This window comes from Lepidochelys kempii, chromosome 1, assembly GCF_965140285.1.
Source record: "Lepidochelys kempii isolate rLepKem1 chromosome 1, rLepKem1.hap1, whole genome shotgun sequence".
NCBI classification, from domain to species: domain Eukaryota; kingdom Metazoa; phylum Chordata; order Testudines; family Cheloniidae; genus Lepidochelys; species Lepidochelys kempii.
The window spans coordinates 49,486,147-49,499,827 of record NC_136380.1 but is presented as its reverse complement, the minus strand read 5'-3'; the positions used below and the strand labels follow the sequence as shown (position 1 = coordinate 49,499,827).

Below are 13,681 nucleotides of genomic sequence, written 5' to 3'. Positions count from 1 at the left end.
CATGAACATATACAGCACTGAATAAATACTAAAAAACTAAAAGCAGGGGAGGTAGAGTTGAGAAATCATACTCTCTAGCCCGAGACTGAACGTCTACACTGCAATTAAACAGCCCCGTAGCCCGAATCAGCTGACACAGGCCAGCAGCAGTTGTTTAATTGCAATGTAGACATACCCTTAAGATCTGCAGGATGAGAGCTTTTTCCTGCAGACCACAAAACAAGTCAATATCACAAACTGAACTTTGCATGGCTCATAAGAACCAAAGATCTCTCTAAAAATCACCATACCCCAGAGTATCTCTCTTACATTACTACTTCAGCATTAAAATAAATTTGTTATCTAGCTGAAGTATGGCAAATAGATACTAGAAAAATCTTTTAGTTGCAATGAATATCAATTTTGTAATGCTCGTTCCACTGCTCTTACTATTAGACCACATTCCTTTATTACTTTTAGTTCCTAGTAATATTCATCATTTCAACATAATAAAAAACCCTGAATTTTCAGGATCATAAGAAACAAATTTAAAATTGAGAACAAGTTAGAATTGCAATCTGAATATTGAGAATGACTCTTCAAATTAATATTCTTAGTGATCTGAAGCCTTAGATTATTAGCATACATATTAGCTGATTCAGACAGGCACACATACACTCCTCTCTCTTCCCTCCACCCCATTTCCTTACATTAACGGCTAATGCACACAGCTGGTATTGTTCTAATGTGATGATTTCATGGTAACAAGGTTCCTGTGCCAGCTTCACAACAGCACTAGCAGCAGCCAGCCTCAGACGAGACATATCGGGTTTACTGAAAAACAAGCACAGAGGTAGATGGGTTAAATTAGTGCAAAATTATTTAATTATCTGTGTCATGGAATCACATCCCTCAAGTTTGAAACAATTTCTCTCCATCATGCTGAAAAATGGCTCAGGTGGAACAGGGAGGAATTTGCATGGCCTTTGCTTTCTGTATGCAAAATAATTATGTAAGTAACTGAAAAGTAAAATTAGAACCTTGTAAATTAATACTTCTCATGGAATCTCTACCCACCTAGAAGTTTACATAGTACCTCTGCTAACCTTGTGTTATTTGCTGTATGAAAGGAATTAGTTTCCAGATTCAGGACAGCATAATCACAGCCTACTTAGGGTACACCTATACACTTTGGCACATTTTCCTCAAGGGAATTAATGTCCTTTCTGATTTCCTCAAAGAGTTTCACATGAGGAAATGGTTACAGTTTGCCTTATCATAATGCCTATGTATTAACGGATGTAGGACAATATGCATCATGTCCTCGTATATATACACTAGGGCTAATGAAATCTCAGTAGAAGGGCTAAAACATTCCTTCTCCTATAAAGCTAGATAAAGGGATCTGGTGAGTCAAACCAATTATCTCTCAATATTTTAGGAGTACCAGTAATTGGTTTACATGCTCCTCTAACTAGGCATTTGCTATTTTCCAAATATGGTTGGATCTTTGGTACATTGGGTGATGCTGTATTGACAAAGAGATCATAATAGTATCAAATAGTTTCCTCATCTTATCTTTGCAAATTGGTATTGACCCAATCTATATAAACTTAATCAGCAGTACACAGAAGCCAGAATAAGATCAGGGCCCAACTGTGTTAGAGATTATACAAACACATGATAAGAGACAGTCCCAGCCCTTAAGAGTTCACAATCTGAATTAAAACAAGCCACAAGTGGTTGTAATAAGCAAATGAATTAAGAATGTGTGGTGGTGGTGGGGGGGGGGATAGGGGAAAGGGCCATGAGGATGAGGCTAACAGCAATCACACATGGGGTATTATACAGGAGAAGGCACTGTAAACAGAAATATGAGGATTTAAGAAAGGGGCTCTGATATAAGCCATATATTTGAAACTGCAGCAAAGTGAGACCAAATGGGTAGATAAGTTGTGGAACTGGAGTACTCAGTCTTAATTTTGTGAAGTTCTCTGTTGTACATAATCTAAAGATATGTCTTGAAAGCACTTGTAAAAATCAATGGCTTATAAACTTCAATGTGAACTGACATTTTCTCTCATTCCACAGACTAATATTTAAGTATGTCAAAAAGAAATCCTCTTCTGAATGCACAGCGTGTAAATGCAAGTTGTCTAACCCTCTCAACTTCTTCCAAGTCACATGGAGCTAAAGGATTCCTCTGAACAAAACAAACTCTTTCGCAATATTGGGTATCAAGCTGGAGCCCGGAGGCAGCATTATGCCTGAATCTATAAAGCAATAGCAGCCAACGAATGAATGATATATTTTTCTTTCATCCAACTGTTGGTTTTCCCCTGCTAGTTTCACTTTTCTGTAGGCCTTCATTCTAGATCAATGTAGATGGCATGGCCTTCAATATTCTTATTTCGAACATGCAGTTTTATGAGAGGTAGCTTTTGGGACCTACTGCCAGTCAGATCTCCAGCCCCACTGAATTACTCTTCAAATAGATTCTTGCCCTAGTATCAGTATTCTTAATGGCTATTTGCAGCAGCTGGTGTCCTGTGGTACTGCAATATCCTAGTGCTCTTTTCACAAATACTTAAGCAATACTGTATTTTTACATTTCATGCTTTCTTTAGATCAAAATAAAAACAGCGTGGTGTGGCAGCTTTAACTTAAATTGTTTTAGTTTAGCCTATTTCAATTTAGTCTCAAGCTTTTCCAAAGAAATATTTAAATTTAAAAGGATATTATCATCAAGGTGAATAAGCCAAAAATGTCATCTGTACACGTGCTAACATTGTATGCATAAAGGAGTATAGTTGCTATGTAGAAGATTTACCAGGAAGCTAAAAAAAATAAAGCACTGCAGCCAACTATCCAAAGAAACTATCTCTGAGAGAAATATCTTAGCAGTTGCAGTCTACCAAGTTTCTTCAGCCAACTGCCCCATGGTTTAAATGGGAGATGGTTAGTGCCAAAGTGTTTTCCATGTGGTGCTCTGACTGGAACCCAGTTCATACCTACATATGACCAAGTCTGGACTTCGCTACTTTCAGAGCATGCTGCAAGGCCCATTTTCCCTATCCTGTCTGTAAAGAAGTGGGGCTGTATAGGTGTATAAGTGAGAAGAGGGGGGATAGAAATCTTATTTATGGTGGATGGGAGGTTCTCTTTCCAAGATAGGGACATTCTTGAGGAAGGTGACTGAGGAGGAAACCGACTTCAGTCGCGGAGTGTATGCATATTCTGGATGGATACTGTGAACCTGATAGCCGTGTCTGATACAGTTCAAGACCCATCTGGAGAGCCGCTGGGCTGATATGACTGTGCCTTTAGACCTATTTGCAATAGAAAGAACGAACCTAGGAGATTTCCTAAAAGCCTTTGTCCTGTCCAGGTCCAGGTAGAAGGCCACAGCTCTCTTAACATCTAGCATGTGAAATATGGCCTCTCTGTTATTGTGGTGAGGCTTAACATAAAATGTCGGGACGTGAATAGGTTGATATATGTGAAAAGATGAGGTCACTTTGGACATGACCTTTGGGTGTGGCCTGAGAGTAACCTTTTTGTGAAAGAAGACTAATAGGGGAGTGCGCCCACAAGCATCGTTATCTCCCCTATTCTCCTTGCCGAGGTGAGGGCAACTAGAAATGCGGTCTTCATTGACTGGTTTGTGAGCGAACAGGTGGCCATAAGTTCAAAGACCAGTCCAGTCAGGCTCTTTAAAACTAAGTTCAGGTCCCATGTTGAGATGGGATATATGGGTTGGGGAAAGAGGTTTGCTATACCCTTCAGGATCCTCTTTGTATGAGGTGTGAGAAAACTGAGTATCCCTCTGTTTGTTGATGGAAAGTCACTAGGGACGCCAGGGTTACTTTGAGTGAACTGAGAGAGAGCCCTGACTTATTGAGAGTCCGTATGTAGTCGTAACATAGCAGGGAGAGTAACAGATGCCAGGGTAATTTGCCTGGAATTGCACCTAACTTGAAACCTGGTCCACTTTTCTAGGTAATTACGACAGGGAGCTGATTTCCTACTGTTTATTAACACTTCCTGTACATCCTAGAACAGGAGCTCTGTGTGTGTTGGAACCATGAAGGAGCCAGGCTTTGAGCTGGAGTATCCATAGGTTCAGATGGAGAGTGCGTACTTTGTTCTGCAACAAAAGGTAAGAATTGAGTTGAAGAGGGATTTGTGGACACACTGCCAGCTGTGATAGGTATGAATACCATGACTGTCTTGACCAGGTGGAAGCAAATCAGTATGTCGTTTGCTTTTTCTCTTTTTATTTTTAAAAGGACCTTCAAGAGCAGAGGGAACGGGCGAAGCTGTATAGAAAGCCCTCATCCCATGGAAGAAGGAGAGCATCCCCTAACAAGTGCTGTCCAAAGCCTGTCCTGGAGCAGTAACATGGGCATTTCTTGTTCAGGTAAGTGTCAAAGAAATCTATCATCAGTGTCCCTCATTGACAGAATATGCTGTGAAATACAGTTGGGCTCATTTCCCACTCGTGGTCATGTGAGAACTTGCAACTGAGACAGTCTGCTGTTGTGTTCTCCACTCCCGGTAGATACGCCGCTGATATTACAAAATTGTGGGAAATGCACCAGTTCCATGGTTTTAGTGCTTTTGCGCAGAGGGCGGATGATCTGGCATCCCACTGGATGATTTATGCAGTACATGCATGCAATGTTGTCTGTCATGACTTTCATGTGTGTACCTCTGATCAGTGGAAGAAAGCAAGCACAAGCATTCCTGACCGCTCTGAGTTCAAGGGGGTTGATATGGAGAGTTGCCTCCACGGGTGACCATTTGTTGTGAATCATGAGGTTGTTGAGATGGGCAGTCTATGAGGGATATACCCATAGTGAGAAGTGTCAGGGGAAAGGGGGAACGGTGTAAACGGGAGGCCTGTGCAAATGTCTGCCAGGTCTTTCCACCAATCCAGGAAGCGTTTGACCCTAGAAGGCATAGAGAGAGGTGTGTTTAAACAGTCTTTGTTTGGCTTGAAAACCGAGGTGAACCACATCTACAGGCACCTCATGTGAAGTCTGGCATGAGATATTACGAACATGCCAGCCGCCATGTGCCCCAGAAACTGGAGGCAATGTCTGGTCGATGTTTGAGAGCTGGTTTGCATTGTTCCTAAAAGCATTGTCAGGCTGTGAAATCTGTGCTGTGGAAGGAGCGCCCCTGCTTGCAGTGAATAGAGATGGGCCCCTACAAATTTCAAGCATTGTATTGAAGTTAGGGACGATTTTTGGACGTTGATTTGTAGACCCAGTTTCATAAATAGGTCCATAGTTCCATAGGTGGCCCGTAGAGCTTTTTCAAAGGAGCAGGCCCTGAAGAGACAGTTGTCTAAGTATGGGTAGATGATGATCCTGAGTATGTAGGTGGGACAGCATTACGGAGAGGACCTTGGAGAATACTGTGAGAGCCAATGAGAGGCCAAAAGGGAGTACTCTGAACTTGTAATGGTCCTGACCCGGAGTAAATGGGAGGAATCATCTGTGGGACAGCAGGACTGATATGTGGAAATACGTGCCCTGGAGAGTGAGGGCCGAGAACCAATCTCCCATTCCAAAGACGGAACAGGGATGCTACTTATGCGACCACATTGAATTTTTGAGCCTTGATGTATTTATTCAATGCTTCGAGGTCCCGTATGGGTCTCCCACCTCCCCTTTTCCTGGGGATCAGAAAATATTGAGAGTAAAACCCTTTTCCCCAGAGATGAAGTGGTTCTATGGCTCCTAGACAGAGGAGGTGATCTGTCTCCTGTTGTAACAGTCTCTTTTGAGAAGGGTCCCTGAAGAGGGACAGGGAAGGGAGGTTGGGGGAAAGGAAAGAGGTGAAGTGGACCAAATACCCATGGGAGATCATTTCCAAAACCCATCTGCTGGATGTTGTGTGTTCCCAGTAGGGGAAGAACAGAGTAATGCAGCATCCAAAGGGATGCGAGGGGTTGGAAAGTGGCAGCTGTTGTTGAAGGGAGTGATCTCCTGGTGTCTTGACCAAGGCATCAAAACTGATGTTTTGAGGTGGAAGATTGCGATGCTGAGGATTGAGGGCCTGATGGTTTGCACCTCTGAAACTTGGAGCTTTTTCTCTATGGTTCGTAATAGTGTTGTGGTGGGAACTGTGGTGTACACAGTTTGTGATTAAGGGGAGGTCTTAGACAGTCATCTGAACCTCCTTCAGGAAACCTGAAATATGCAACCACAAAGCTCATCACATCACGACTGTTGATGTGGCTGATACAGCAGTCCGTCCCATCTGAAGTGCTGTCTGGAGCATTGTTTTGGCCACCGACTACCCCTCGTTGATAATGGCTTGGAATTGTTCTCATTGTGACTTCACTAGATTATCAATAAAGGCATTGAATTTGGCATGGTTCATATGGTCATATCTTGCTGCTAGGGCCTGGTAGTTTGCAATTATGAATTGCAAAGTAGCAGAAGAGTAGGCCTGCCTCCCAAATAAGTCAAGGTGCTTTCAATCCCAATCGTAAGAGGTGGATTTGGAATGACGTTAGCAGCCACAGAAGTTGACTCCGTTAATCATAATGGAATTAGGCAGAGGGTGGGAGAAAAGAAATTCCATGTCCTGGGGGTGTATGTGCGTGTGTACACACATAGTACTTTTTATCAGCCCTTTTACATGTCGGTGTGGCCAATGCTGACATTTGCCATATGAGCTAGTTGCATCCAAAAGGGCCTTGCTGATAGGGAGGGCTATCCTCGAGGAGGAGGATGTATGTAAAATATCTAGCAGCTTATGGTGACTGTGTTACCGCCTCTACTGGTATTTGCCACCCTCTTCACAAGGTCTTGGAAGAGCTTAAAATTGTCTGCCACAGATAACGAAGGGGGCATAAACATCTTTTCTGGAGGGGAGGAAGAGATGTTAGAATGTGGTGTAACATCCTCCTCAAGTCCCACTTCCTGCTCCTCCAGGATCTCCTCAGGAGGTGCTGAGGCTCTAGATGTGGTGGTTGTGGTAGAATGCCTCAGAGTCTCTCAGTACGTTACACCAGACACCCGCGAAGGCATGATGCCTAGAGGCCACCCGTGGATCCCAGCAGGGCCACTGGGAAAGGCATGGGAGGCTGAGCCCATGGATGGTCATGGTAGCAAGAAGTAGAAGAAGAGATGAAAGAGAACCTCCTCCTGGTCACTGTCCAAATCTCCACTGAAAAGTGGTGGAGCTGACATGGAAACTGGAGGTGCACAGCTCGGTGCTGGTGGTAAGCCTTCGGCCCGAGATTTGCTCAGTACCAGGGCTGTGGTACCAAGTAGAGGAGACTCTGGTGCCTCAGGTACCATAAGGTTCTTAGAGAATCTAAACTCCTGTGGTGCCACAGTAATATCTACCATCAGTGGTTGTTGGTGTTGAGTTGCTGGTGCCACAGGGACTGGAGACCTTGGCCGCAGCAAGTGGTCTGATGATGGCTGCCTTGCAGTTGCCTGTGCCGCGGGCTTCTGTAGCAGAGCCGTCTGCCCAGAGGTGGTACAGTCTACGTCCCTGTCCCTGACCAGCAGTACCGCTGCTTTGGTGCCTGGGCCCACAGGGTCCTCAGGCTTACCAAAGGTGTCTATTGCAGAGGTCCCACCCAATCTGTGAGTACTGTGTTTACACGCTTTTGATACCCAGGAGACTGAATATGCTGGGTGGCAGCTGGGCTCCCAGCAGGGAGCTCACTGCTGAGTGAGAGCCCGGGTTGCAGCTTGGCTCCCAGCAGGGAGCTCAGTGCTGAGTGAGAGCCCAGGCTCTCAGCCCTCAACATTGTCCCTGTTAAGTCGATGCAAGCGCTCCTGGTGAAGGCACAGACAGAAGGAGGGTAGTGGGGACATGGAAAACCACAGTAATTACGGAAGTGGCTGTTTGTTGACTTAAGTCTACTTAAATTTGTAGTGTAGGCATGCCCTAAGAAAAAAATAAAAGCACTAAAAACCAGATAACACCACATTTCTGAATAAGTAAAGTATCTGTGAACGGACTGCGAATCACTCCATCTCTAGCCAGGGGTGGCTGAAAAGGAACTGAGTGAGATTCTCCCCTCAAGGCAGAGCACGAGGACATGAGCGTGCATGTGGGGGCCGAATGGACACTGCTACAAAGATTTCCGATCAGAGGCGCAGGAACGCACATATGCCTAAAGTAGAGCATGCAGGAATGCTACTCGAAGAAGAATTACTACTACTTAATTCCTTCACGGACCGACTTCTATTTATGGGTCTTGTGATAGTATTTAAATTCAAGAGTATTATGATTATTTGCAAGTTATACTGAAATGGAATTCTCAGCTTGAATGCAGTGACTATAAAGTTAATGCATAACTACAAAATGCTCTATTTTGCAATTCCCTACCCTCTGGATTGGTTTGGTGTTTGATTTGCATAATGATTGTACAGTCATTTGACTATATACCAAACATGGAAATCTCTTTATTCTGACTACTGTAATCCCTCTCTTCTCCCCATTAGTTTCTGTAAACAGAATTTTCAACGTTTGCCAAGAACAATGATGGTGAACTCGGCTCCTCACTTATACTTGAAGGAAGATTAAGAAGTTTGCACAAAAATAAACATTAGCAGTCAAAGCAAATGGGCTAACAGCCAGATGAAACAAATTGTTAAAAAGCTAATCTTCTTTACTTATTTCCCTCCTCCTCTTCATCCTTATCTCCCTTCCTAAAAGGCAGAGTGCCTTCAACTAGCCATAAAGTGCACCACAAGGTAAGATTTTTTTAAAAATTTTTTGTTTAAAGTCAGTTTAGAAGGAGAAAAAGGAGAAATTGTGCAATTTTTCCTTTCAGTATGAAAAGTAGTTCAGAGTGGAAGGATGAGAGAAAAAGTAGAGGAAAAAGCATAACTTTTTACTATGATTTTGCACTATATTTATAGTAACAAAATAACTTTGAAGTTCTCTGGAACTTCTTTTATCCGGGAATATAAAGTATAACATATATCGATACATCCTAAATGCCCTTAAATTCTTCTCCATACAATGCACATTGCCCCTTCTAAGTTACTGAAACTGTTGAGCAATTGTACTGTCCAAACAGATGGTTGCACTTAATTGCCGATGGCTTACCTAATTTTTCCCTGTTCTGTCAAGTCTCCATCACTGTGCAATATTGTTGTTAGCAATCTCAGAGTAGAGGTTCCTGATTTACTGTGGTTATTCTTCATTCCTAGCAACCATCGAACCATCATCTTCATGGCCTGGATCTGAAAGAAATGTTCACAAGTAATACGTTAATTGCACTCTGCAAACAAAATTTTGAAATAATCTCTATAGTAGCCTAATCATTTAGCAATATAATCTTCTCAAATGCTTTAGTTAGGTAGAGAACATATTCCTCACAAGCATGTGACACATGCATTCATCATCATTGCAACATGCATAGTTCCTAAAATTTCTGAAATGTAAATAAACCTTACTAGTTTTCACGAAATAAAGCAATTTTTCATTGAAAGGTACAATAACAAAATTATACATTTACTATTGTAAGTAAACATCTGCTACAGAACATGGCTAATCAAGCCTTCTACCACAAACATTCACATCCGCTGTCCTGTGACACCACATAATATTTATTTTGAAATACATGATAAAAGTATTACTATTAAACTTTGGAACTCACAGGACAACCAAGATAAATAATCCAATCATCATTTATTTTGTTTTTATGCATATGAAGAGCAGAATTAATATCTTATTTGTGCATAGAGATCTAAGATGTTGAGCAGATTCCCACACTGTTGTCCCTCTTGCTGCTCCTATGACGTCACTATAATTTTCCCTTTTCCTCCCTCACTACGTATTTAGCCCTCTGTTAAAATCACTTTTTTTTATACCTATCTGTGGGATTTTGTCACCTGCCCCCTTTGAACCTAGTTTAAAGCCCTCATCCCTAAGTTGGTGAGTCAGTGTGTGAAGATATTCTTCCCCTTCTTGGTCAGATGGACCCCACCTCTTCCCAGGAGTCGTCCTGTTCAGAACAGGACCCCATGGTCAAAGAAACCAAAGCCCTTCTGTAGGCAACATCTGTGCAGCCACACACTTATCTCCAGGATGCACGTGTCCCTGAATTGGCCCTTACCCTCAACCAGGAGGATGGACTGAACTGCCACTTTTGCTCCCAAATCCTTCACCCTCACTCCCAGAGCCCTGTAGTCCTGCTGATCTGCTGAGGGTCATACATGGCAGTATAATCAGCACCCATGTGGGTGAACAGCATGGGACAGCGATCAGAGGGACAGATGAATAAATACATAAATAAATTTGTTAGTCTCTAAGGTGCCACAAGTACTCCTTTTGCAGTTACAGACTAACACGGCTGCTACTCTGAAACCTGTCAAGATGAGCCTCAGAATCCTTTCTATAACATCTTCAATTTGGGCTCTAAGCAGACAGCACACCTCCTGGGATATCATGTCTACTGTCAGAGACCACAAGCAGCCAGCCTCCTCCCCACAGAGCAACCAGTTCTCCTCTTTCCCCTGGTGCTCCTGTAGTCATCTGTAGCTCGCTAGCATACTCCATCTTGGATGTCTCCATGTGGATCCTGTCAATGAAGTCCTTATGCTCCTGTTACGTCTGCAGATGAGACATGTCCTCCTGCAGCTCTCTTACATGCTTTCTAAGGGGCTACACCAGTAGTTCTCAAACTTTTGTTCTGGTAACCCCTTTCACACAGCAAGCCTCTGAGTGCGACCCCGCCCTTACAAATGTAAAAAAACGTTTTTATACATTTATATCATTATAAATGCTGGATGCAAAGCGGGGTTTGGGGTGGAGGCTGACAGCTCGCAACCCCCCCCCCCCCATGTAATAACCTCGCGACCCCCTTAGGGGTCCCAACCTCCAGTTTGAGAACCCCTGGGCTACACCAACAGATACCTCTCACTGAAATAAATTTAAATAAAGGGAGTGGAGTCTCTTTGTCCTCACTACTATTGTGAGGTTTTTGGTAAAATACAGATAGGTGGACTGTTTGGTTCAAGTGAAAATTGGAAGAAACCTTGGGAATAAGCGTGGGATGTAATCTCAGGTAAACTGTCTCTGTGAAACACCATATAAGGTGGGGGAACTATGCGGGCCCCAAGCTCACCCACTCTCCTGGCCAACGTACTAACAGTTAGGAAGAATACCTTCACTGTTAAGTGTAAAAGGTAGCAGGAAGCCAAGGACTTGAATGGCAGGTTTATAAGTGCTGATAGCACAGAGTTCAGGTCCCACACAGGCCTGGGTTTTAATACCAACAGGAATGTTCTGATAATGCCTTTTAGAAACTTTATTGTTGTGGGGGGGGCTGAAAACTGGAAGATAAAAAGATATTAATAGCTGTTAAATATACCTGTAATGAACTAACAGATAGGCCTGATGAGTTCAAGGAGATACTCCAGGATAAGAGGAATCCTAGACTCCTCCCGAATCCTGCTGACACCACAAAGAGAACCCCCTCCACTTGGCAGTATAGCACCTTCTTGTAGATGATTTCCTGCTATTGAGAAAGATAGATTGGCCCTCCTCTGAGCAAGACTTCTCTAGCTCTGTTGCCCATCCAAAAAGCAGGCTATCAGATGGATGGATACAGGGTTGGGGTGGCTGGTGCTGCCTCCATTTTGCAACACCAAACCCAGAAATGGCTGTAGGTAAATGCAAGGGTGAGAGGCCATCCGCAAGATCATCATGAACCAGAACTGCCTCAGTCCCCATAGTGCTATTAGAATTACTGCTGCCTAGTCCTGCTTGATCTTCTGGAGGATGCAAAGGAGCAGGGGGGATAGGAGGGAAGGCATACATCAGTGGGTCTGACCACTACACTATGAAAACATCCCCTCTGGAATTGCATCCTGGGTGTCCCAAGTGCAGTAGGCCAGGTATTTCCTGTTTTTCTGGGTTGCAGAGAGATCCCAATATGGAAATCTACACTGTCAAAAAATGTGCTGGATCACTGAAATGTGGGGCTCTCACTTGTGATCCTTGTGAAAATGCCTGCCGAGGCTGGCTGCTAGGGAGTTCATTTCTCCCAGTAACTGCACATCAGAGAGGGTGATCAGATGTTGGATGCACCAGTTCCAGATTTTGATACCTTGAACCCTGAGCTGAATGGTCATCCAGGTTCACTCCCTATCCCAGTAGTGGGGTATCCATCATAAGCATCTTCATGGGTGGGGCTAGAACAAAGGGAACGCCTACACAGACATTGGCATTTGTCTCCCAGCAAGTGAGTGATGTCAGAATGCTATGAGGAAGTGAGACCCATTTGTTCAGGGAGTCTGTGCTCAGAGCTACACATTCCTCAGTCATGCCTGGAGGCACCCATAGGTGAAGGGGGTAATATAGGTGCAAGAGGCCACGTGGGCTAGCATGACCAGACTGTCACTGGTGCTATGTCTAAGTTGAGAAATTAGATCTCATCATGAGGAATCTGTCCTGAGATAAGTATGCCGTGTATGCAGTCGAGTCCTGATTCATTCCAATACATTATATTACTCTTGTGGGGGTTAAAGTGGACTCTTCTTGATTTACCTGAAGTCCCAAGGAGTGACGCAGATCAAGTAAGGAGGTGACAGACTGGCTTGCTCATGGGACAGTCTTATCAGAAGGTACAGGCAGCAAAGTAGGGAAATATTAGGCTGCCCTGTAATTGCAAATAGGCTGCTTATCACAGCCATCACTTTTGTAAAGGCCCTCTGGGGTGTCAAGAAGCCAAAGAAGAGCGCACTCTATAGTGCAGGGCCCATCGTAAAGGAAATACTGTGTGAATGTCTATATGAAAATACGTGTCCCTCAAAACAAGAACTACAAGCCACACTTTCACTGAGGGAGGGGATTACTGCAGCCAGGGTAGCCATTCTGAATCTTCAATGGCGAATGAAGACATTCGTCTGTCTGAGGTCCACGATGGGTCTCCAGGCCTTTTCTTTTGGAGGATTAGAAAGTATTTGGGGTAAAGACCCTTCTCCCTCTGTTGGAGCGGTATGGGTTTCTACTGTCTCTAGCTGGACCAGCGAATCCAGCTCTTGTCTGAGAATTCTTTTCTGAGAGGGGTCGAGAAAAAGGGTGATTTGGAGAAGGGGCAGAAAGGACTCTGTTTGTGTAGCCATTTGAGATGATGTCTAGGACCCATTTGTCCGATAGGATGTGCTGCCACACTGGGATGAAATGAGCCGGGTGGAGAAAACTGATTCTGCATGGACTGGTTGACAGCTCAAGTGACCCATTAAAATGCCTACTTGGTAGGTGACGGGGTCTTATGAAGAGATGGTAGTAGCCTCTCATCTCCTCAGAGGCTCACAGAAAGGGTAAGGAGCCAGTTAGCATCTATAAGGCAGTGGCTTAGAAAATTGTCTACAAGGTGCTGGGGTGTATAAGTCCAAGGAGCAGAAGGTGTGACAAGAATTCTTGAGGGAATGAAGCAATTCATCAGTCCTCAAGGGCTTCACTCTTATCGCCGTTATTTTAGGTGATGGGATGACCATCAGCAATGGAATAGTTAATGTTGGTATAGCAGTGTCATCACTGTCCCTTACAGAGATCACACTTCAATGAGATTAAAAGGGAACAGGCGAGTTCACCTCTCCCAGCCACTGCTTCAGTCTGCCTGACAAACCTGACATTGGTTTACACTTGGTTCATGTTTGAAAGGTTCTCTCTGTAGCTATGGGGCCTACAAATCTCCTTATTTAAAAAA

At 43.8% G+C, this 13,681-nt stretch overlaps 1 protein-coding gene across 8 annotated transcripts in view; it reads right to left on the bottom strand.

Moving 5' to 3' along the window:
* PDS5B (PDS5 cohesin associated factor B) overlaps positions 1-13,681 on the bottom strand; it is a 257,905-nt gene that overhangs the window by 46,048 nt on the left and 198,176 nt on the right. For all 8 annotated transcript variants that reach the window (XM_073341612.2, XM_073341603.2, XM_073341649.2 and 5 more), the window contains 2 exons: positions 9,070-9,206; positions 690-813 (listed from right to left, as the gene is read on the bottom strand). In XM_073341612.2, the coding sequence (XP_073197713.1) occupies positions 690-813; positions 9,070-9,206 (261 nt within the window). The remainder of the gene's footprint in view (positions 1-689; positions 814-9,069; positions 9,207-13,681) is intronic.